The sequence below is a fragment of the Prionailurus viverrinus genome, chromosome C2 (assembly GCF_022837055.1).
Source record: "Prionailurus viverrinus isolate Anna chromosome C2, UM_Priviv_1.0, whole genome shotgun sequence".
Lineage (NCBI taxonomy): Eukaryota > Metazoa > Chordata > Mammalia > Carnivora > Felidae > Prionailurus > Prionailurus viverrinus.
This window is the reverse complement of record NC_062569.1, coordinates 65,614,557-65,637,403: the sequence shown is the minus strand read 5'-3', so window position 1 is coordinate 65,637,403 and position 22,847 is coordinate 65,614,557. Positions and strand designations below refer to the sequence as shown.

The following is a 22,847-nucleotide window of genomic DNA, read 5'->3' as shown; positions in this document are numbered from 1 at the left end:
ATAGCAGAAATGTTCATGCATATATAAGAAGAGCTTAAAAAGTCAGGAAAACAGACCAAGGGACAGGATCTAAGCAAAAGGTCCGCGAGGTGTGAAAGAACTTAGAAGCATTTTGAGAAGGAATAACATTATAGGATACAGGAACCTTCAATAGAAGGCCCTGAGTTCAGGAAAGGGAATAGCTGCTCTGGGATCTCAGTCGTGGGTTCAAAAGGTAATTGATTTTAGTTGAAAAGGAGAATTCACAATTATCTCAAATCCTGTACAAGGCACTGAGGACAAAAGAGTAAATAATATAGAGATGGCTCTGGCGCTCATGATAGTTAGGTATCATTGAGAAAGAGGCAGGGTAAAGAAGTAACTAACTAACTAATACACTAAACAAATGATACAAATTATAAACTCAAGGTACAGTGTTAAGATATAACTTTACCTAAGCTGGGAACTCCTACAAAAGGAGGAGATAGGTAAAGTAACTAGAGAAGACAGGAGCAAAATCAGAAAGGGCCTTGTAATTCATGATGTACTGAATTCTGTGAATTTTATAAGGTCTTTAAATTTATTATTTTCATTTCCATGAAAGCCTAATGTATTATTTTGCCTTTTTAAAAGAAAGTCTCTTTTGAGGTTATAATCATCAACTGAAAGACATTAACACAAAATGATTTAGGTTGTTACTTGATGAATTGAGATTGGTCACCATCATGAATTCAATATGGCTAAAAATGCACTACCCTGGGTTGGCTATTGGAAAAGATCAAAAGGCAGTCAATATCATATTCACATTGAAGCAGAAATACAACTCAAATATATGTTACATATCAAATACTAAATTTTAATTTACATTAATATAGTAAAAATAGGCAATAAAGATAAAATAGTTTCTACTATAAATTTGAATATAGTTTTAAATCAATTTGGCTAAGCTAAGCAAATAATTTTTAATTTTATTTTTTATTTTTTAAAATTTACAACTAAATTAGTTAGCATATAATGAAACAATGATTTCAGGAGTAGATTCCTTAATAATGCCCCTTACCCATTTAGCCCATCGCCCCTCCCACAACCCCTCCAGTGACCCTCAGTTTGTTCTCCATATTTATGAATCTCTTCTGTTTTGTCCCCTCCCTGTTTTTATATTATTTTTGTTTCCCTTCCCTTATGAGACTTCCCTTCCCTTAAGAGACTTTTGTCTCTTAAAGTCCTCATGAGTGAAGTCATATGATTTTTGTCTTTCTCTAACTTCACTTAGCATAATACCCTCCAGTTCTATCCACATAGTTGCAAATGGCAAGATTTCATTCTTTTTGATTGCCGAATAATACTCCATTGTATATATATACCACATCTTCTTTATCCATTCATCCATCGATGGACATTTGGGCTCTTTCCATACTTTGGCTATTGTTGATAGTGCTGCTATAAACATAGGGGTGCATGTGTCCCTTCGAAACAGCACACCTGTATCCCGTGGATAAATGCCTAGTAGTGCAATTGCTGGGTCGTAGGGTGGTTCTATTTTTAGTTTTTTGAGGAACCTCCATACTGTTTTCCAGTGTGGCTGCACCAGCTTGCATTCCCAACTAAGCAAATAATTTTAAAGTTCATTTTTAAAAAGGAGAAACAATGACAAGTGCCAATATCGATGACACAAATGTTAGCACATCAAGGTAAAAACTCAAAGATAAAATATAAAAAGGAAAATATGGGGCGCCTGGGTGACGCAGTCAGTTAGGCGTCCGACTTCAGCCAGGTCACGATCTCGCGCTCCGTGAGTTCGAGCCCCGCGTCGGGCTCTGGGCTGATGGCTCAGAGCCTGGAGCCTGTTTCCGATTCTGTGTCTCCCTCTCTCTCTGCCCCTCCCCCGTTCATGCTCTGTCTCTCTCTGTCCCAAAAATAAATAAACGTTGAAAAAAAAAAAATTTAAAAAGGAAAATATATAAATCCTCAATTTAGATTCAGTAAAATATCCTCTGTCCTATTTAAGAGAAGTCAGTATAGATTTTATCCATTTTAAATGTTTCTAAGTTTTATCATTTTCTTCACTCCAGATTTGCTAAGATTTTTTTTTTAATAAGCTAAAGAATAAAAGTTTAGGATTATAAGTCTTGAAGTCCAAATTTAATAATAGACATAAAGCTGTTTCAGTTAATATGATTCTGAGTTAGGGAGGCTTAAGAGAAACTAGAACAAAAGTCAGTGGATTTAAGAAGGTAAAGGAAATGAGGAACCAGGGTATCACATAATGTACTCAAAAGCTATGGGAAGTAAGCAATGACAGGAATTAAAGTGGCAGGTAAGTCAATGAGCCAGTTATAAAAAACTTCATGGAATCTGAAGAAGATGTATGATCAAAAATTTAAAGCCACAACTCTCAGGATTCAGGGGATAAAACCCAGAATGGATTAGCAACCTAACCTATTAGATGAAAGGTGCCAGCTGACCTGGGCACTTTAATAGGAAGAGAAGCAAAAGCAAACAAATAGAAGTACTGAGCAACTATGTAAAGTAAAACCCCATTGGAAACTGATTTCCCCTACCCTTGTTCTCCAAAACAAAGCAGGCTGAAGTTCTCCTTATGGAGAAAACAAGTAGTTCAGAATTATCTGCCTCATGACTTTTTCAGTTAGGGTGTGGTCAATTATGTATAGTATTTTCACTGTCTTTTGTATTTTGTGACATTACTGATCAAATAAAAATAGTTTTTCATTAACCTCACTACAACAAAACACTGCATTTAACACAAGTCAATTTTTGATGAGATTTTATTAGGCCTATAACTGTACATGGTTGGCTCTCTAAGATTCCCTGTATTTTATACTAAATAATAATGTATATAAGAGGGCAGCACTTCAAGAGAAGTATAGTAGAAAAGGATAAAAGGAAGAGGTACAGACTTTAAATAAAAGCTTTAATAGATGAGAATTTTAGAATTATAATCAGTGCAGCCCATCTGATATGCCAACCACTCATTTACCCTAAAATCTGTTGTCTTAAGGGATCATCAGGGGATCATGATTCTTAATATTCAATAATCAAGTTATTCTACTCTTCAACAAAATATTGGCTCCTTCTTTGATTGAAAAAGCTACTTCAATTTCAAATTATTTTGTAGATCTTGAATAAACATACTTAATAGAGCCAGTAAGTTCCTAAATCCTTGATCTAAACATTTATTAGCATGGAAATAAATTAAATTTTCATTTTGACTTGGATTTTAAGTCATGAAAATTCATCATACTTCTTAGTATTAGGCCTTCTCCTAAAAGTATTCTATTAATACTACTGAACCAACAATTGGGCTCAATTTAAAAAAATGTGTTTTGTTAACTTTAACTTCTACATTATACTTCAATCAAAGCTTGGCTTTAAACATTCAGGCAAGTCACACAGATCAGCAGTGTTATACTATATTAAGTACAAATTTACCTCCAGGCAGTCATTGAAGAGAAAGAGAGTTACTTGCTCTCCTCTGTCACAGGGGTGTTCACCTAGAGAAATTGTTTCAACTCGTTGGACTAAGCTTCGGTGAGAAGACAAAAGATTCGCCTGTATAGATTGAAAATATTAGTAAAAGAGATCACTTGGTAGTAATCTTTTTAAAGTTATAATTTAAAAGAAAATGATACCGATATTCTGTTTATATTAAAACTATAAACTCTCAGTAACAAAAAAGAAAATAAACTAACAATCATCAAAAATGAATACTTACTGGGCATCCATCTACTTCATAAACAACATCAAATATTTGCTTTTGAGCTTCTGTTTTTCTCTTATCCTCATTAATATGGCTGAAAAATTAATAAATTTAGTTTAGAACTTCAACTTAAAAAAAAATTAAAATATGAAAACTGCATTCAAAGATATCTCTTGTCACAAAAAAAGATCTTCCATGCAAATCTATCTTAATTTTGACAACTGAATCAGTTAAAACACCTCCCAAAAGTATCCTACCATATTAAAAAAATTCTAAAGAATCCTTCAGAAAATTATGTTTTACTAACTTCTTTCAATATTCCTTTTTTACTATACTATGTATTTCCTAAAATACATTAAACCTGTACAACTTCAAGTTAACAGAAGTTCTATTAGTTAAGGTTTTATGTAGCTCATTCCCAAGTCATATGTTAATCATTTCAGTAAAACAAAAACTAAGACTACTACTTCCATGTAAGATGAAATTAAGAAGGAAAGGATACACCTTCTTCCTGAAACAACTAAAAACCATCAAAATATAAAGAATCAAGTGTTGTTAAGATACTAGGAAGTCAATTCCTATGAGACAAGAGACAAATAAGGCAAGCCCAACTAACTATATGCTGTCTATAAGAGACATTCTTTAGATTCAAAGACATAAATAGGCCAAAAGTAAAATGGCAGAAATAAATACTCTACCCAACAACAGCAAAATACATTCTTCTCAAGTGTGTATGAACCATTTTCCAGGGTAGGCCATAAAATAGGCCTCAAAAATTCTGAGAGGATTGAAACAATACAAAGAATCTTCTCCCACAACAAGGAGTAAAACTAGAAATAACAAAAGAAAACTTTGGAAATGCACAAATATGTGGGAATTAATAAACAGCATACCCCTAAATAACCAATGGGTCAAGAAGAAATCATAGGGAAATTACAAATTCTTTGGGAAAAAAAAAAAACCAAAAAACTGATGAGATACAACTAATGCAGTACCTACAAATTTATAGCTATAAGTGCATGTAATAAAAAAAGATCTCAAATCAATAACATGTTTAGGTTACTGATTTAAGACTCTAGGGAAAATAAGTAAATCTAAAGCAAGAGAAAGAAAGAAATCATACAGTAGAAATTACTGAAATAGAGAATAAAAAAAATAACAAAATCAACAGAATGAGCTGGTTCTTTGAAAAGACTGACAATATTGACAATCCTTTAGCTAGGCTGGCCAAGAAAACAAAGAAGACTCAAATTACTAAAATTAGGACTATAAAATGGAACATCATTACAAACCTTATAGAAATAAAAAGGATTATGAGAATACAATGGACAATTGCATGTCAACAAAGTAGATAGCTTAGATGTAATGGACAAATTCCTACAAAGAAAACTATAGAAACGGACTCAAGAAGAAATAAAAAGTCTGATTAGGTCTATAACCATAAATTCAAGCAGTGATTCTAAAGCCCAAGTAACTTCATTGATGAATTCTACCAAACACCTAAAGACTTAATACAAGTTCTTCCCAAGTTCTTCCAAAAAACCCAGAAGAATACATTTTCCAATGTATTTTTTAAAACCAATATTAGCCTGATACCAAAGCAGGGACATCACTAGAAAATTGTAGACCAATATCCCTTACGAATACAGACACCAAAATCCTTAACAAAATACTAACAAACCAACTCCAGCAACATTTAAAAAAGATTATGCACCATAATAAAGTAAGATTTTTACCACAGGAATACAAGTTTAAGTGCAAATTCAAGGGACCCAGAATGGTCAAAACAATCTTGAAAAGGAAGAATAAAGTTGACAGACTCACATTTCCCCATTTTAAAACTTAATACACAAAGCACAGTAATCAGGACTGTGTAGTACTAGAATAATCATAGTCATTTAGGATCAATGAAATAGAATTAAGAGTAGGACAGAAATAAGCCCTCACATTTATGGTCAGCTGATTTTCAGTAAAGATGCAAAAGAAATTCAGTGGAGAAAGGATGGTCTTTTCAACAAATAGTACTAGAAGAGAGTTCCATATACAGAAATAAACATTGATCCTTATACAAAATTTAACCCTCATACAAAAATTAACCCAAAATGGATCATAGACCTAGATAATTTTTACCTAATAACCAAAAACAAAAAATTTCTTGAGGAAAACAGAAAAAAATCTTTGTGACCCTGGGTTAGATCAAATTTTTTTAGATAAAAGTACCACCCATAAAAAATAATTGATAAGTTGGACTTCATAAAAATCTAGAACTCCTGTTTTTTGAAAGAAATTGTTAAGAGAAAAAACAAGCCACAGACTCCAAGAAAATATTTGCATATCACATATCTGACAAAAAACTTTTAACCAGAACAAAGAACTCTCACAGCTCAATAAGACAACAATCCAAATTAAAAACAAAAACAAAAACAAAACAAAACAGACAAAGGATTTGGACATGCATATCACCAAAGAAGATGATATGGATGGCAAATAAGCACGTAAGAAAATGCTCATCATTTATCATTAGGGAAAACACAAGTCAAAACTACAATTAGATTTTACTACACAACTATTAAAGTTTCACAAATTAAAATAACTAATCATCCGAGAGTTGGTAGGGACATGGAAACACTGAAACTCACCATTTACTGTTGGTAGGAATGTGAAACATTACAACTACTTTGGAAACAGTTTGACAATTTTTTTAAAAGTTACACATATTACCTACTATACAACCTAGCCATTCCTACTACTAGGTATTTATCCAAGAGAAAGGAAAACATATATTCATACAAAGACTAGTTCACAAATGTTCATAGCAGCTTTAATGGTAAGAACCAGAGCTGGGAAAACAATTAAAATGTCCAACACATGAATGGATCAATCAGTTGTGGTACAACCATACAATAGCAAACAAGAATAGGGGATGCACTACTGATAAAAGCAACAGTAAAGATGAATCTCAAAATAATCAGCTGAGTGAAAAAAGACTCACAAAACACAACATACTGTCTGATTCTATTTAGATAAAATCCTAGGAAATGAAAATTATACAAATAAAAAGAATAGTTGTTGCCCTGGGATAGGAAGTACTGGGAGAGGCAGGAAAAGGGATTATTACCAAAAGGCATGAGTACACTTTTGGAGGTGATAGTGTTCCTTATCCTGATGGTAGTGATGGTTCTGTGGGAGTGTATATATACCAAAATTAACAAACTACATCTGAAACATACATAGTTTCTAAAAACAAAACATACACATACTGAAGCTACTAGAGCATATATCTATAACAAATTAATCTATATAAGCTAAGTATATGTAACTAATATTGTAAGAATCTAATTTTAGAGTTTTTTGGTTTGCCTAAATGGCAAAGGCTAGTTAAATGGCACTATCTTTTTATTTCCTTTACCTGAAAAATTATGGTTGTTTCAGTCAACCACAATACACATTTACTCCCTAGGCTAAATATTCAAAAATCTCAAGAAATGAGATGGAGATGTGGTCAAACTCTATTAGGTTTGTAAGTCAGCATCACAATTCATCCTTAAAATAACAGCTCCTATAATTCAACATTTATTGAAAACCTATTAAGAGCATGGCATTTAGGATAAGGATATATTAGGGGTGCCTGGGTGGCTCAGTCGGTTGAGCGTCCGACTTCAGCTCAGGTCATGATCTCACAGCTGGTGAGTTGGAGCCCCAGGCTCTGTGCTGACAGCTCAGAGTCTGGAGCCTGCTTCGGATTCTGTGTCTCCCTCTCTCTCTGCTCCTAACCCACTCGCTTTCTGTCTCTGTCTCTCTCAAAAATAAACAAACATTAAAAAAAAAAATTAGGATAAGGATATATTAGACATGATTCTTAAAGTTTCAGAAACTTAAGTAATATTGAAAAAGAAGTAAATCTTTAATCACCTGTCTTATCAGTATGCTCATTATCCCTATAGCAGCCAACTGATACTATTCTAAGGGACACAACAGGTCAAAAGACTATTCCCTATTTAGGTTACTTTACAATCTTTGTTTACAAAACATATTATACATAAATAACAAATACTATTAAGATACCAACCCCTTCAGCTTTCTCTTTTGTGAAAACAGAAGGTGTTGACTGCCCACTTCATAGAATTTGTTGAAAGGATCAAGGTAAATTATGTGCAGAGTATGTTAAACCATGAAGTGTGGGGAAAAAACTATTATCCTGACATCAAAATAACAAAAGCATGAAGCATGAAGACTGGCTGATCAACATGTAAAATATAAACATAATTTTAAAAATTGCGCAACCCTTTTGGCAGCAACAGACCTGGTATTCGCCAATTTGAGCATTATTCTACTGCTGGGCCCTCTCTCTAGAACTAGCAAAGTCTGTAAGAGCTCCTTAGCAAGTATTTTAAGAAACTGTTACATATAGAAGCACCTCAGGGACTCTCAGAAGTCATTTAACTAAATCTATTAAACATGTTGATAACGTGAAGTCCAAAGAGTTGAAGTGCCCTTGCCCTCCATGACACAGAACAATTAATAGCAACAGTATTCATTTCTGATAATAATCAAGAAAGATCATTTCTGATTAGAGCTAGGTCTCCAAGTTAGACCTAGAATAATTACCCTAAGTTTAACAATCAAGTACCCAAGTCAATTAATTCCATGGAGTTTTACACTTTTAATACATCTCCAAGAAACACCATCAATTTATATTCTATTAAATTCAAAATAAGAAATAAAAAGTCAAAAGTAAAAGTGAAAGAATATTATAAATGTTTACTTTTTATTTCACCATAGTCATCTTCCTGAGTTACATTTGGATAGTTTAAATGAAGACAAGAACAAGCTATGACTGGAGGTATATGAAGAAAATGTCTAAAAGTGCATTTATAACATTACCAAATTTCTAAATTGTTGTTACTTTCTAAAACATTGTTAAATGTTTTTGATTAATGACTGTATTCTTAAAATACTTCTCTCTCATCGTTTTAATGTGTAACTACACTACTAGAAAAATAATTTAGATATCACTACATAAAAATTTGCTTTGACATTCTTCTCTCCATTTATGACTCTAATTGCTCTATAATTCCATTTTAATCTAGGGGCGCCTGGGTGGCGCAGTCGGTTAAGCGTCCGACTTCAGCCAGGTCATGATCTCGCGGTCCGTGAGTTCGAGCCCCGCATCAGGCTCTGGGTTGATGGCTCAGAGCCTGGAGCCTGTTTCGGATTCTGTGTCTCCCCCTCTCTCTGCCCCTCCCCCGTTCATGCTCTGTCTCTCTCTGTCCCAAAAATAAACGTTGAAAAAAAAAATTTTTTTTTTTAAAAATTCTATTTTAATCTAGGCAACAATAAGAAATTGAAATAATGCACTCACGTCATTACTTCTTTTAGTGATCCAATAGCTTTTTCTAGAGTGCTTTTGTCAGGATTTTCTTCGGCTGTATGCTTCTTAAGATCTGTTACGATAAAATGGTTTTTTTTTCTGTGATTAGAAAAATACAGTGGTTTTTTATCAAAGACTTTAGAATACTGTCCATTTTGATATAGGCAGGTTCATTTTTAAAGCTAATATCTAAACTTTACTTTTAAAAAAGTCTTACACAATGTTCCCTTAAGAGCTCTCTTATACATTTGTTAAGGTTTCCACTAACTGTTTAGAATGGTATTGTATTGACTAAATGTTTAGAATATTACAGATTTTCTTACACTGCTCACACCTAGGTTCCTCAAGCTCTCTCCATAGTGCTTGAATGAAAACGCATGATCCTCAATTAGCTGAGAAGTTATCATATATGGTATATTTCATGTTGGGGCCCATGGCTCTATCACAGAGAATATTCAGTAACCTTGAGAGCACAGGTTTTATCTTAGAGGTTCATGAGATGCTTATACTTGGACTCTTCTTACCCAGGTTAAGTTCCCTATGCCATATTCCATCTGATGGTTCCATAATACCATACCCACCCGATCTTTTTTTTTTTTTTCCTACCCAATCTTTGAAGTTGGAATGATACAAGTAAGGCTTAGAAACTATTTGATGGATTTCTACAAGTACCTAATGAAAAAATAATGAAGGTAAGTAAATAATCCAAAAAAAAAAATCACACTACTTTGTAAAGTTAAGTCACACTATTTGTTCATGTATTCTCCTTATAATCTAAAAAACAGGATTGCTTTTAAAGACTAGGGAAATCATCTTATAAACTAACAATTCTAAACTACATTAGATAGCCTTAGGAAGAAAACAAAAATGATTTACTTTTTAAATTACAACTATAATTCATACAGTTCCCAAAATATTTTAAAGAGAAAACTAGATTAAACAGTCACAAAATTAGCCTCCTTATCTGTTACCCGTACTACTATACTTAAGATTTAGGGCTCAAAATACTTTATTACAGACTTACTCCTGTTAGTAATTTAGTTTTCATACGTAATTTAAAAAATATTTCCTAAAAATATTCACTACCTTAACTAAATGTAAAGTCATATACATATGCTTTTCTTTTGCTACAGGCAAAATTTATTCATGAAAATTAACTCTTGTAAAACTCCCTTCCATTGATATGTATAGTTTAAGCTCTAGAATAAATGGATGCATGCTTCAAGAGTGTTCTGCACAATCTAAGAAAAAAAGTAAGCATTAGAGCAAGTATACAGAACTTTATGAAGATTCAGAAAAGGATTATGTAACTGGAGACATATGAATCATCTCTCGTTTTGTGATTCTGTGGCTGAATTTTGTTCAACTGGATGTAAATTAACTGAATTAGTGACACACCGTGAAATTTAATACTTTCAGTAGAGAAACAAAAGACAAAATAATAGTCAATTAATACTATAACAAATAAAGCATTTTAGGAGACTGAATTATTGTAGCACCAGTGATTATTAAAACCATCCATAAAGGTATTTTCTATATAAGATATAAACTTTAGTGCTGAAATCTAAGAAAACTACGAAAATGAGAAGACTTTCAAAATTTTTAGAATAAAACAATTCCATAAAAAACATCCAAAATAGTCTGAAAATAGATCAGACAAGTACCATTTAAAAGTAATGCCACACTGGGTAACCTCTGTACTGGTCGAATGAGAAGTTCAACAAGGCTTTGCCGTCCACATTCTGGTTTAGCTTGGTTTATCTGAAAGGAATCAATTAAACAATTTAAAAAAAAAAGTTTTTTTGCAAAGATTAAATGCCCTACATTTACTAGATTACACCTTATCACTAATGCCCTGAAAAGAATTAATAGAAGAGATGGGATGGCAGCTATTAAAGATTACTATGACTGAATAATCTTCCAAGGACTTTAATGACCTCCTGGCCACTCAAGGATTGACATCTTAAACACAAAATGAGTTTCTCTGCACACTCCTATCTATTGTATCTTAAGTTTCTCTTGAGTCTACACAATTCACAAGAAAAAAATAGTTGTGAAGTATTAATTATGCTGATATCATTGAATAAACAAAATAAAGCCCTGGTAAAGAAAAAAAAAAATTCTTAAAGGCAAAATCAAATCACACTGAAAAATTTTTAGGTGTTTTAGAACTAAAACATGCATAACTTTAAAAAACATGAATAACTACAGACAACATTCTCATTCACTCAGTTCCCTCGTGGCCCCTGCTATCTAAATCTTCTGAAGCTTTGTGGATCCTGGGTGGCTCAGTCGGTTAAGTATCCCACTTCCCCACTTCGGCTCAGGTCATGATCTCATGGTCTGTGAGTTTGAGCCCCACATCCAGCTCTGTGCTGACAGCTCAAAGCCTGGTGCCTGATTCAGATTCTGTGGGTCTCTCTCTCTCTCTCTGCCCCTCCCCTGCTTGCATGCATGCTCTCTCACTCTCAAAAATAAATAAACATTAAATAAATAAACAGATAAAATTTTTCTGAAGCTTTACTATCACTGCCACTATCAGATATGGCTAAAGTTAATAGGTTACACACTAAGAGGTTCTTACATGGATATATTTTTACTAAATGTATAATTTAAATGAACTCCTTTAGAAATTATTCTCAGATTTTTATTGGAAAGAAATGCACATTACCTTGAGAAAAGCATGAAATCTTGGTTTCTGTTTTTCACATTTAATAATTGTTTCCTTGCTCATTTCAAAGAAGTTTACAAAGGGAGGATAGGTTTTTACCAAATCTTTTGACTAGGGGGAAGAAGAAGAAAAAAATATTAATTTGTTATGGATATTATCCTTAGATAATGAAATTTAAAACCAAATAATCAATAGTCACAATCTGACATACTGCATACAAAAGAAAAATTTATAATAAGCTTGTCAAGTTAAATACAGAAATTTTACACATTTCTCATTAGCAAGTTAATTGCTAAACAAAATGCATCAACTGGTACACAAAGCCTAAAACTGCAAACAAAGACTCAGAAAGAAACAAAGTATACTCATACATATTGTATTGACATAAACATGACAAAGTTTTAAAACTTCTATAAGTTCAGAATATAGTACTAAGCACCCCAGGACATGACATGCTATTATTTATTGACAAACCCAAACCATCATTTAAAGTTTATTTATTTAGGGATGCCTGAGTGGCTCAGTTGGTTAAGCATCCAACTTTGGCTCAGGTCATGATCTCACAGTCTGGGAGTTTGAGCCCCAGGTCATCAGGCTCTGTGGTGACAGCTCAGAGCCTGGAACCTGACTCAGATTCTGTGTTTCCCTCTCTCTCTGACTCTCCCCTGCTTGCACTCTGTCTCTCTCTCAAAAATAAATCAATGTTTTTTAAAAATTAAAAGAATAAATAAAGTTTATTTATTTATTTTTGAGAGAGAAAGAGAGAGTAAGAGTACATGAGTTGGGGAGGGGCAGGGAGAGAGGGAGAGAGAGAATCCCAAGCAGGTTCCACCAGCATGGAGCCCAATGTGGGGCTCAAACTCATGAACTGTGAGATCATGAGCTAAGCCAAAACCAAGAGTCAGATGCTTAACCAACTGGGCCACCTGGGTGCCCCCAAACCACTACTTAAAAGATTAATTATAGGGCCACCTGGGTGGCTCGGTTGATTAAACGTCCAACTCTTGATTTCAGCTCAGGTCATGCTCTGATGGTTGGGAGATGGAACCCCTCAACAGGCTCTGTGCTGAGTGCTGAGCATGGAGCCTGCTTGGAATTCTCTCTCTCTCCCTCTCTCTCTCTCTGCCCCTCTCCCACTGGCACACATGCTCCCTCTCTCAAAATAAACATTAAAAATATCAATTATAGTACCCAAAATTGCAACAAAAAAGGAAAAATGTCTCAGCTAATTGAGGAGACTAACAGGTATCAAAAAGATATGTGACCGAAAAAAAAGATATGTGACAATAATTTGCATATTTGGAATTCTCAACCAACCAGAAAAAAAAAGGTAAGACTATATGGTAAGAATGGAAGTTAGGAGGAGGCCTCAGAAAAGAAAAGTATGTGTGCCAGAACCCAAGGCACTGAAACCTATAAAATGTATTCAAACAGACTGAAAGACACTTAGAAATCCCATTCACAGCACCTCATTCAAAATGAGTTTACTTTATTTGATAAACTTAAGCCATGTGGTTTTGCCCTAGCAAAGAAAAGCAGTTCCTTATAAGCTTTTATGCAGAGCAGACACAAAGACAGTAAAAAATGATATCAACTAAAAAGAAAAAATTAAAAACTCAATTACAGAAAATTTCACAAAATCATTAATCTGTGACTATGAAAGAAAAATAACTTGATATATAGTAAAATTTTATGGCACAGTAGGACAATTAGTGTTCCTAACGATGACCTTGGGGTATCAAGAAGTGTTAAATTATATATAGCAAATATGTTTCAGAAGACAAGAACACTTCCGATATATTTTCTAAACACAACTATGTCAAAGTTTTGAAAGCTCACACATTTAAACAAGTACCTGTCATTCCCTGAGAGTACTTAATGAGATGATGCTTTAACCTGAAAACCTAAAAAAGAAATTAAATACTCACATATTTAAGAAAGATGTCACCAATGCTTTTGCTCTCATCCCAATTAACAATAAGGTCTTCCAGATCATCCTGAAAGAGCACAAAATGCAACATTTAAGCTTGAATTTGACAGTCCCTTAAACATTTTCCAATATTTTTGAAATATTCATTTGAAAGAAGTACCTTACAAAGTATATTAATTTGATGTGCAAAACAATAACACACTCTTTCTCCTCAATAAGGAATTAACTTTTGACTATGAGGAAAATACCCTTTGAAAAATAATTAAGAAAACACAGTGTCAAGTCAATAAGACAGCCTAACTTTCCAAAATGATAGGCCAGTTCAACATCTTTTCTTATTAACTATAAAATTGATTGCCATTATTAATTGTAGAAAACTACTTTTGATCTTGCTGCTAAAGCACCCATCTGAAACTGTAATCTCTAACAGGTCAGCAAATTTTACTTAAAGGGCCAGAAGGTAAATATTTCAAGCCTTGAAGGCCATATGGTTTCTGTTACAAGTACTCAACTCTGTCCATGTAGTGTGGAAGCAGCCACAGACAATTCATAAACAATTGAATGTGGCTGTGTTTCAATAACTTTCTTTAGCAAAACAAGCAAAACTTTACCAAAATCCTAATCTGACTAGATTTGGTCCATCAACCATAGTTTGCTAATTCCTGACCTATAAAATCCTAAAATATTAAATATTTGTAAAAATTTTGAAGACATTTAAAAGTATTCTAAGATAATAAAATACAAATCAGATGGTAAAATGAGATGCCAAGAAATGACATTCCCTAATTTAAATTCTAAAAGTGACTTTAAAGTAGAAATTAATCAATAAGCCCTTATAACCAAAAGTTCTCCAAGTGTCATCCACAGGCTCCCCAGGAAATCTCTGTAGTGGAATTCATGAGATTAAAACTATTTTCATTACAACACTAAAGCTCCATATGACTTTTCCACTCTAATTCTGTCACAAGCATACTAGAGACTTTTCTAGAGGTTACATGATGTGTGATATGACAACAGACTGAATTCAGAGCCGATATAAGAAAACAGTCTTCTCTTAAGCAAGACAGAAAAAATGTAAAACAGCATCACTCCCCTTACTATTTCAGCTTTGGAAATAAGCTATTTTCCATAAAGGTTATTATTTACAACAAAAGAAAAGAAAAAATTCATAAATAAAACTAACCTTTGGGCAATATAATATAGTAGATTCTGATACTGACTTGCTAGTTTTAAATACTGGCCCTAACTTTGAGACATGGAACAAACTGAGGGTTGGCGTAGGGAAGTGGTGGGATGGGCTAGATGGAAGATGGGTACTAAGGAGGGCACTTGTGATGAGCACTGAGTGTGGTATGTAAGTGATGAATCACTGAATTCTATTCCTGAAACCAATATTGCATTACGTATTAACTAACTAGAATTTAAAAAAAAAAAAATACTGGCTCTGGAGTTTGTTCTGTGCCCTTGGACATGTTACTTAACCTCGAAGTGCCTTAATTTCCTATTCTGCAAAATGAGGATAGTAATAATTCTTACTTCAAAGGATTAAATTAGCTAATACTTGTATAGCACTTAGAAGAATCCTTATGAGAGCCTGGCTGGCTCAGAGTCAGGGGAGCATGCGACTCTTGATCCCAGGTTGTAAGTTTGAGTCCCATGTTGGGTATAGAAATTACTTAAAAATAAAATCTTTAGGGGCGCCTGGGTGGCTCAGTTGGTGGAATGTCCCACCTCTTGATTTCAACTCAGGTCACGATCCCCGGGTTGTGGGATCAAGCCCCATGTTGGGCTCCACGCTAAGCATGGAACCTGCTTGGGATTCTCTATCACCCCCCCATGTCCCTCTATCCCTCTCCCAAACATGCACTCTCTCTAAAAGGAATTAAAAATAAATAAGATCTCAAAAAAAAAAAAGAATCCTTAACAGACTGTAATACTGAGTAAGCAACTATTAACTTTATTTACCAATGTATTTAATATAAAGTACACAGGATATTTGGAAAACTGTGATACAAAAGAGAAAAAACTTAAAGCTCTGCCAATATAATCTAGTAGTCCTCTTTTAAGTATAAAAAACTGGGGGTGCCTGGCTGGCTCAGTCTATAGAGTATGAGACTCTTGATCTCAGGGTTATGAGTTTAAACCCCACACTGGGTATAATGCCTACTTAAAAAAAAAGTGTAAAAAAACTGCAAGATGGCTGTATATTTATATAAGAACATTGCTATCAGAAAGCAATGTAATCGGGGTGGTTGGGTGGCTCAATCGATTAAGTGTCCGACTCTTGATTTCGGCTCAGCTATGGTCTCACAGTTTGTGAGACATCCCTCACAGTCCTGGGGAATGTAATATTAAGCATGGTGACTATAGTTAACAATACTGTATTGCATATTTGAAAGCTGCTAACAGAGCAGATCTTAAAAGTTCTCATCACAAAGGAAAAAGAATTTGTGGGGTGTCTGGGTAAGCTCAGTCAGTTAAGCATCTGGCTATTGGTTTTGGCTCAGGTCATGATCTCACAACTTTATGGGTTCAAGCCCCGCATGGGACTCTATGCTGATGGTGCAGAGCCTGCTTGGGATTCTCTCTCTCCCTCTCTCTCTGTCCCTTCCCTGCTCACACTGTCTCTCTCTCAAAAAATAAATAAACTTTAAAAGAAAAAAAAATTTGTAATTATGTGTGGTGATAGATGTTAACTAAATTTATCATGGTGATCTCTTCATAATATATATGCATATCAAACTATTATTTGTATAATAAAACTAATACAATGATATGTCAATTAGATCTCAATTTCCAAAAACAAAAACAAAAACAAAAAAGCAAGATAGCATTAGGATTTAAGAGAACAGACTCTGAAGTCAGACAAACAAGTATTTAAATCCTAGATCCAACATTTATTAGATGACTGGCTTGGGAAAAATTATTTAATTTCTGTGTGTAGCAGTTTCACATCTGTAAAATGTAGACAATAATACCAACTTCTTGATACTGCTCGCTACATGTGCCAGTACTTGATGGCCGGCTACATTTAAAAGAAGGAAAAAACTGCGATGTATAAAAAAAGACAAGAAAATACAATAGAATTTAAAATTTTGGGTGATAGGATTGTGGGTATTTTATACTCCTCTTTCCTTTACTCCTGATCTTACAAATGTTTGACAACATGTATTATTGGTTTTGTGGTAGAAAAGAACACAGGCTTTGAAAGTTTTAAATGTGTGACAAACTTGAAATCAGCTAAAAAAACAATAGTTTAAATATCAGCAATCCAACTTTATAGAAGAAGCTTGAAGAATGTTACACATGAGAAAACTAAAGAGTAACAATCATTTTCAAAGCTCCAGTGAATCAGAGAACATGACTTTCTCTATTGAGATTATGATCCTATACACATAACAAGTGTAACATTTTATATTAGAAGAGTACTTTAACACCCAGACGAACTAAATGAATGACACAAATTCAAATTGATCCACAAATTAGTGTTAGGACACCAAGATGAAAACCTACTTGCCTTCCCATTCTACCTTTATGCCTTTCAGTATTTCTTATAAAAGAAAAAATATAACAAAAACACTTTTTGAATATCCAGAAACCAAACTAGAATAAGATTAACCTAGGCTGAAACTCAATAGCTTTTTATGAAAGTAAAGACTCCTTCAGAGTCCCTTTAGATCTAGAAATAAGTGAAATATGATCATGGATTTTGATAAAGTACAAATGCAAGCATTTAAAATTGCATTTTTATTAACTTATAGATCGTTTATACTTTTGTTTATAATGTACAGTAAAATCAAAAGTAATATCATGTACTTGTTTGAAAACATTCTATAATATAGATTGATCTTTTTATTGGAATATGAAATAACCATTCATATGGGTTGTTCTGAAGAGAAAACTGATCAATTTTGCTCAAGTACCAAGTAGAAAATAAAGTTTAACTACTTTTAAAAGTTCAGCTAAATCTGCCCCCAAATTACTATGACAGACTGGTACTTATAAATCATGGACCCTTCATCAAAGTAAAAATCATTAAGAGGACAGCATTGTCTTATGTGTTGGTTTTTTGTTTTTTTTTTTTTATTTACCTGACTATAAACAGAGAAATGAACAAAATGGTCTCTAAGTCTCTTGCAGCTTCAGTTTTTCAAACAATTCAAAGCAAAACATACAACCTGAGAGGAACAGTAGGAAAATAAGAAAAATACCACCAGCAACCACATATTTCTATAGAAAAAACTTCAAAAGGTTTAATTCCTTATTTCAGGATTAATCAAAATTAAAAAACAGACCAACAACAAATATTAATAAGGCACTGGAGCAAAGGGACATAAATGATTCAAAGGAATAAATGAGAGAATAAGAAGTTTTAGGTATAAAACTCATTTAGACAATCAATAGTACCTTAAAAAAACATTAGATAAACACAATCCAAAAAGAATTACTACCAACCTAACATACACAAATTTACCTTTATCTTAGTGTGCACATCAAAGATATCAGGGATACTACCAAAAATAGTCTTAATCTCTTCTGGTGCAAGGATAGGTCCACCACGTTGTCCTTCCTCTTCCAATGGTACTTGAAATAACTAAAAGGTTAAAAAAAAACACACTAGTTTAGATAGGTTATAGGGGAAAAAAGCAAACATGTTGACAGTGAGGGGCACCTAGATGGCTCAATTGGTTAAGTGTCTGACTTTGGCTCAGGTCATTATCTTGAGGTCCATGAATTAGAGCCCCACACCTCAGAGCCTGGAGCCTACTTCCGATTCTGTGTCTCCCTCTCTCTCTGCCCCTCCCCCTCTCTCGCATACACTCCCTTCCTCTCTCTCTCTCTCTCTCAAATATAAACATTAAAAAAACACTTAGAAAAAAACATATTGACAGTGGTAAGAGAGAGGTTGATGGAAAAGAAAAAATTAAAAAAAGAAATCTCTCCCTAAATTTGAGACCTTTTTTCTCATAACATTTTCTATTTTATCCTATTTATTTATACATCTGTGTGTATATATATTATCATAAAATGTTATATTAGAATCTAATAACATGAAATTGCTAGTATAATACAAGAGTAATTTGCACTTTTCTTTCAAATTACTAAGGAAGAAAGCAATGAGCAATCAGTGATTTCCAGACATACGCTTAACAGAAATACTAAATGTTTTGACATTTAGAATTTCTGGGTCACCGGCTATACACATTTTTAACTTTACTGGAAGTTTGACAGTAGGTTGGAAACTAGTTTTTGTGTTGGTTTTCTGTGTCCACTGAGGCCTTGTGGTCTTTGGGGTAAAAGCTGGTTTTAGTACACAACTCCCTACTTAGATTTTGGCCTCTGAATATACCTCACTTCATTTAAAAAACATTTTTTTTTCATATTTATTTTTGAGAGACAGAGAGAAACAGAGCACAAGTGGGGGAAGGGCAGAGGGAGAGAGGAGACACAGAATCCAAAGCAGGCTCCAGGCTCTGAGCCGTCAGCACAGAGCCCTACACAGGGCTCAAAATCACAACCGCGAGATCAAGACCTGAGCTGAAGTCCACTGCCCAACCAACTGAGCCACCCAGGCGCCCCATGAATATACCTCACTTTATTATCAGCTTACTGATGTATTTAGAATAATAAAGGCTTTTCTTTTTTGATTTCTTTTTTTTTTTTTTTTCTGATTTCAGTATTTTTATTGTTTCTAGTGGGTAGGGTTCATAATTGCAGAAATGGAAGGCCTGGAAAAATATATTTATTTAATATGTTTTTATGTATATAAGTATTTTGGGTGACTAAACTTATAGAAATGTAATACTTAAAACCAGTAACAATTCATAATCTTCGTTTGAAGTGTTTTGGTTTTTTTTTTTAAAGATTTTATTTTTTAGTAACCTCTACATCCAACATGGGGGTCAAACTCACAACCCTGAGACCAGAAGTCACATGCTCTACTGACTGAGTCAGCCAGATGCCCCCATAATTTTCATGTAGTTCTTTACTACTATCTTTTATTTTATTTATTATTATTATTATTATTATTTTACTTCTGCTCCTCCTGGCCTTTGTGTTATTGTCATTCATTTTATTTCCACGTATGTTAAGAACCCAACAATACATTACTACTTTTACTTTAAATAGCTATTTGACTTTTTAAAATTTTACTTTTTACTTTAAAACCTCCCAGTAGTCTTAAGACATGTTAAACTATACAAAACTGTTCTCTGTACTTGCTTTAAGCCTCCATAAAAAATTAGATAGCCAAACACTTCTGATTCTACCTTTCCAACATTTCTCAAATTTGTCCTATTTTCATTTTCACTGAAAGAAGTTCAAGTCCTCAAAATCTCTAAGACTGCTGAAATAACCTCCAAATTAGTCCTGTCTCCATAATTTCCCCTCTTCAGTACCTCCTTCTAAGTGAAACAAGTTATCTTCCAAAAATGCAAGTCAGATACCATCTTCCCCTTCCCATCAAAAATTCTTCTCTAGGGGCGCTTGGGTGGCTCAGTCGGTTAGGTGGCCGACTTCGGCTCAGGTCATGATCTCGCGGTCCGTGAGTTCTAGCCCCGCGTCAGGCTCTGTGCTGACAGCTCAGAGCTTAGAGCCTGCTTCATATTCTGTGTCTCCCTCTCTCTGACCCTCCCCCGTTCATGCTGTGTCTCTCCCAGTCTCAAAAATAAATAAACGTTAAAAAAAAAAAATTAAAAAAAAAATTCTTCTCTATATTACATATAACACTATACAAAGGCCTTCTCTAGTCTGGCATAGACAGCCTGACCTCAACTCTCACTGTATCCACACCCTACCCCTTGCACCTTAGTTCCCTTAAATCACCCTAAACGCTAATCCCCTAGACTAGTAATTATACCTTGAATGTTGTATACATCTTCAATTGTCTATATTATTTGCACAATCTCAAATACACTCCCTACCCATATTTTTTACATGTACTAATCATACTCCTACTTCAAAATTCACTTCAATTTTTATCTTCTTTATGATACTTTTTCCAATGTTCAACCCACCAAACTTCCAACCCAACACCTTCCCTAAGCTCATAAAAGTAAAACTCCCACCTCACAAATCTCCAAATACCTTAACTAAACCTCCCTCATGATGTTCATACCCTTTTACTCAGTATTATAATTAGGTATGTATGTTTTATCTCCTCTTCCAATCTAAGCTCCTTTAAAACAGCAATCTTCTTTGACACTTGGGAAACTAATTTATATTAATAGGCACCCAAGTATTATATGAAATACATAAAGAAGCTTCTGGGGCTAAATTAAATTATTCCAAATCCAATTTCAAAAAAAAGGAAGGAAAACATCAGTCCTAAAATAAAGACTGAAAAGAACATTATTATGAATTTAGATCACAATCTTTTAAATAAAATCTTAGGTGAGTTTATAGTAAGCATAGTGGTATGAAATGATGTAAGTCTAATAATTCTAAGGGCCTTTTTAAGGCATTTTAACAAAGTTAATTGATATGCAAATTAGAATTCTGAAACTCCAGTGCATTTACCATGGTCTGAAAGGATTTACATTTCTGGGTAATAAATGCTACCAAAGTACATGAACAGTATATGCCAACGGGATTTTCTGCTACTCGACTACATTTTGGCTGACTATAAAAACTTCAACAAGAAACTCATCCAGAATGATTTCCCTTGAGGAAGAAGAGCAAAGCTGACTTAAAACAAGTAAAGTTTAATACAGCAAAGGGCCTCATAAACCCTTGACTGCTGCTAAACAAATTAACTGTGAAGAATAACCTCTCCATGAATAGCAAGAAAGAAGTCTTTCCATTTCTTATCCATGCATTTTATCAGTAGTACAAGCAACTAAAGGCTATTATATTGAACCCTAATGAGTTATATTAAGAATTCAAATACAGGTCAGTTAAAAATTAACCCCAATCAGAAGCTCCCTATTATTTTTCTATTCAGAGACAAGCATGATGGTATCAACTTTATTTTTCTGACAATCTCCTTCATTACCTAAAACAAATCTATTACCTCTTTCTGCAGATGCCAAAATAATATCCTATTATTGTATTTCAGAACCTTGAATTTCAGTTTTTTCTTTAATATCATCTTCAGTCTCATCCTAGAAGGATCCATTAGAATTGTTCTTCAGCAATAACTTCATAGTACGTTTTAATGATAAGCAAGGAATTAATATTTATGACTAACCACTACATACTTTAAGAAACTTGACACATGAGGGGGGCCTGGGTGGCTCAGCCCATTAAGTGTTTGACTTCAGCTCAGGGCATGATCTCACGGCTCAGTAGTTCGAGCCCTGCGTCAGGCTCTGTGCTGACAGCCCAGAGCCTGGAGCCTGCTTCGGTTTCTGTGTCTCCCTCACTCTCTGCCTTCCAACCCCCTGCTTGTGCTCTGTCTCTCAAAAATAACTAAACATTAAAAAAATTAAAAAAAAAAAAAAAGAAAAAAAGAAAAAAATAAACTTGACACATGAAAGGATTACTGAAAACAAAAATTACATTCATATTGTTATGCTTCATTGCTATTGCTTTTCACATATATACAGTATGACTCCTAGAATGCACACTTTCAGAAAAAGTTATCTACCACATCCGCATATGAATATAAATGCAGTATCCTGACAGCGAACATGCAAAGTTCTGCATTGAATAAAAGTTAGTTCTCTCCAAGATTATCTACTGAGGATCCTTCTCTTTTTAAAGTCACTATAAAAAATGGTGCTATTTCTATATGAATAAAAGCTACTATTACAGTTATGGTATTTCCCTAATAGCAGATTTTCATCATACATTTTCATTTTTAGTATCTATGTTCAAATTCTATGCTTATATAATTTGCTTGTAAGAAATAACACTTCTCAGATTTTTTAGTTATGAACACTGGAACAGGGATCATTTTGCACCAAACTCTTACCTGAATAATTGTGGCCAATATATTTACATAATTACTTTCAGTCTGATAAAGCTCTTTTGCAACTTGCCACCTGGCTGACTGCTTTGAAGGAACCGGAGTGGAATTTTTAGAAGACTTAGTACAAGATTTTGGTGTTTCTAAAAGGTAAAAAGGGGGAAAGATTTAATGAAAACCAGATACAAGTACCAGATACTGTGCAGATTTAACAACAAAAAAAAGGGGGAAAGATATCCACTCTTAGAAATATACCCATTTAGTTTTTCA

The 22,847-nt window shown here is 33.9% G+C and overlaps 1 protein-coding gene across 7 annotated transcripts in view; it reads right to left on the bottom strand.

Moving 5' to 3' along the window:
• Positions 1-22,847, bottom strand: part of ECT2 (epithelial cell transforming 2) — a 63,281-nt gene that overhangs the window by 19,027 nt on the left and 21,407 nt on the right. For all 7 annotated transcript variants that reach the window (XR_007155777.1, XR_007155779.1, XR_007155780.1 and 4 more), the window contains 8 exons: positions 22,584-22,720; positions 18,144-18,263; positions 13,668-13,736; positions 11,740-11,850; positions 10,733-10,829; positions 9,060-9,141; positions 3,713-3,791; positions 3,430-3,549 (listed from right to left, as the gene is read on the bottom strand). Coding sequence is in view for 3 of the 7 variants with exons in the window: in XM_047875935.1 (XP_047731891.1) it covers positions 3,430-3,549; positions 3,713-3,791; positions 9,060-9,141; positions 10,733-10,829; positions 11,740-11,850; positions 13,668-13,736; positions 18,144-18,263; positions 22,584-22,720 (815 nt within the window). In the remaining 4 variants the exon portion in view is untranslated. The remainder of the gene's footprint in view (positions 1-3,429; positions 3,550-3,712; positions 3,792-9,059; positions 9,142-10,732; positions 10,830-11,739; positions 11,851-13,667; positions 13,737-18,143; positions 18,264-22,583; positions 22,721-22,847) is intronic.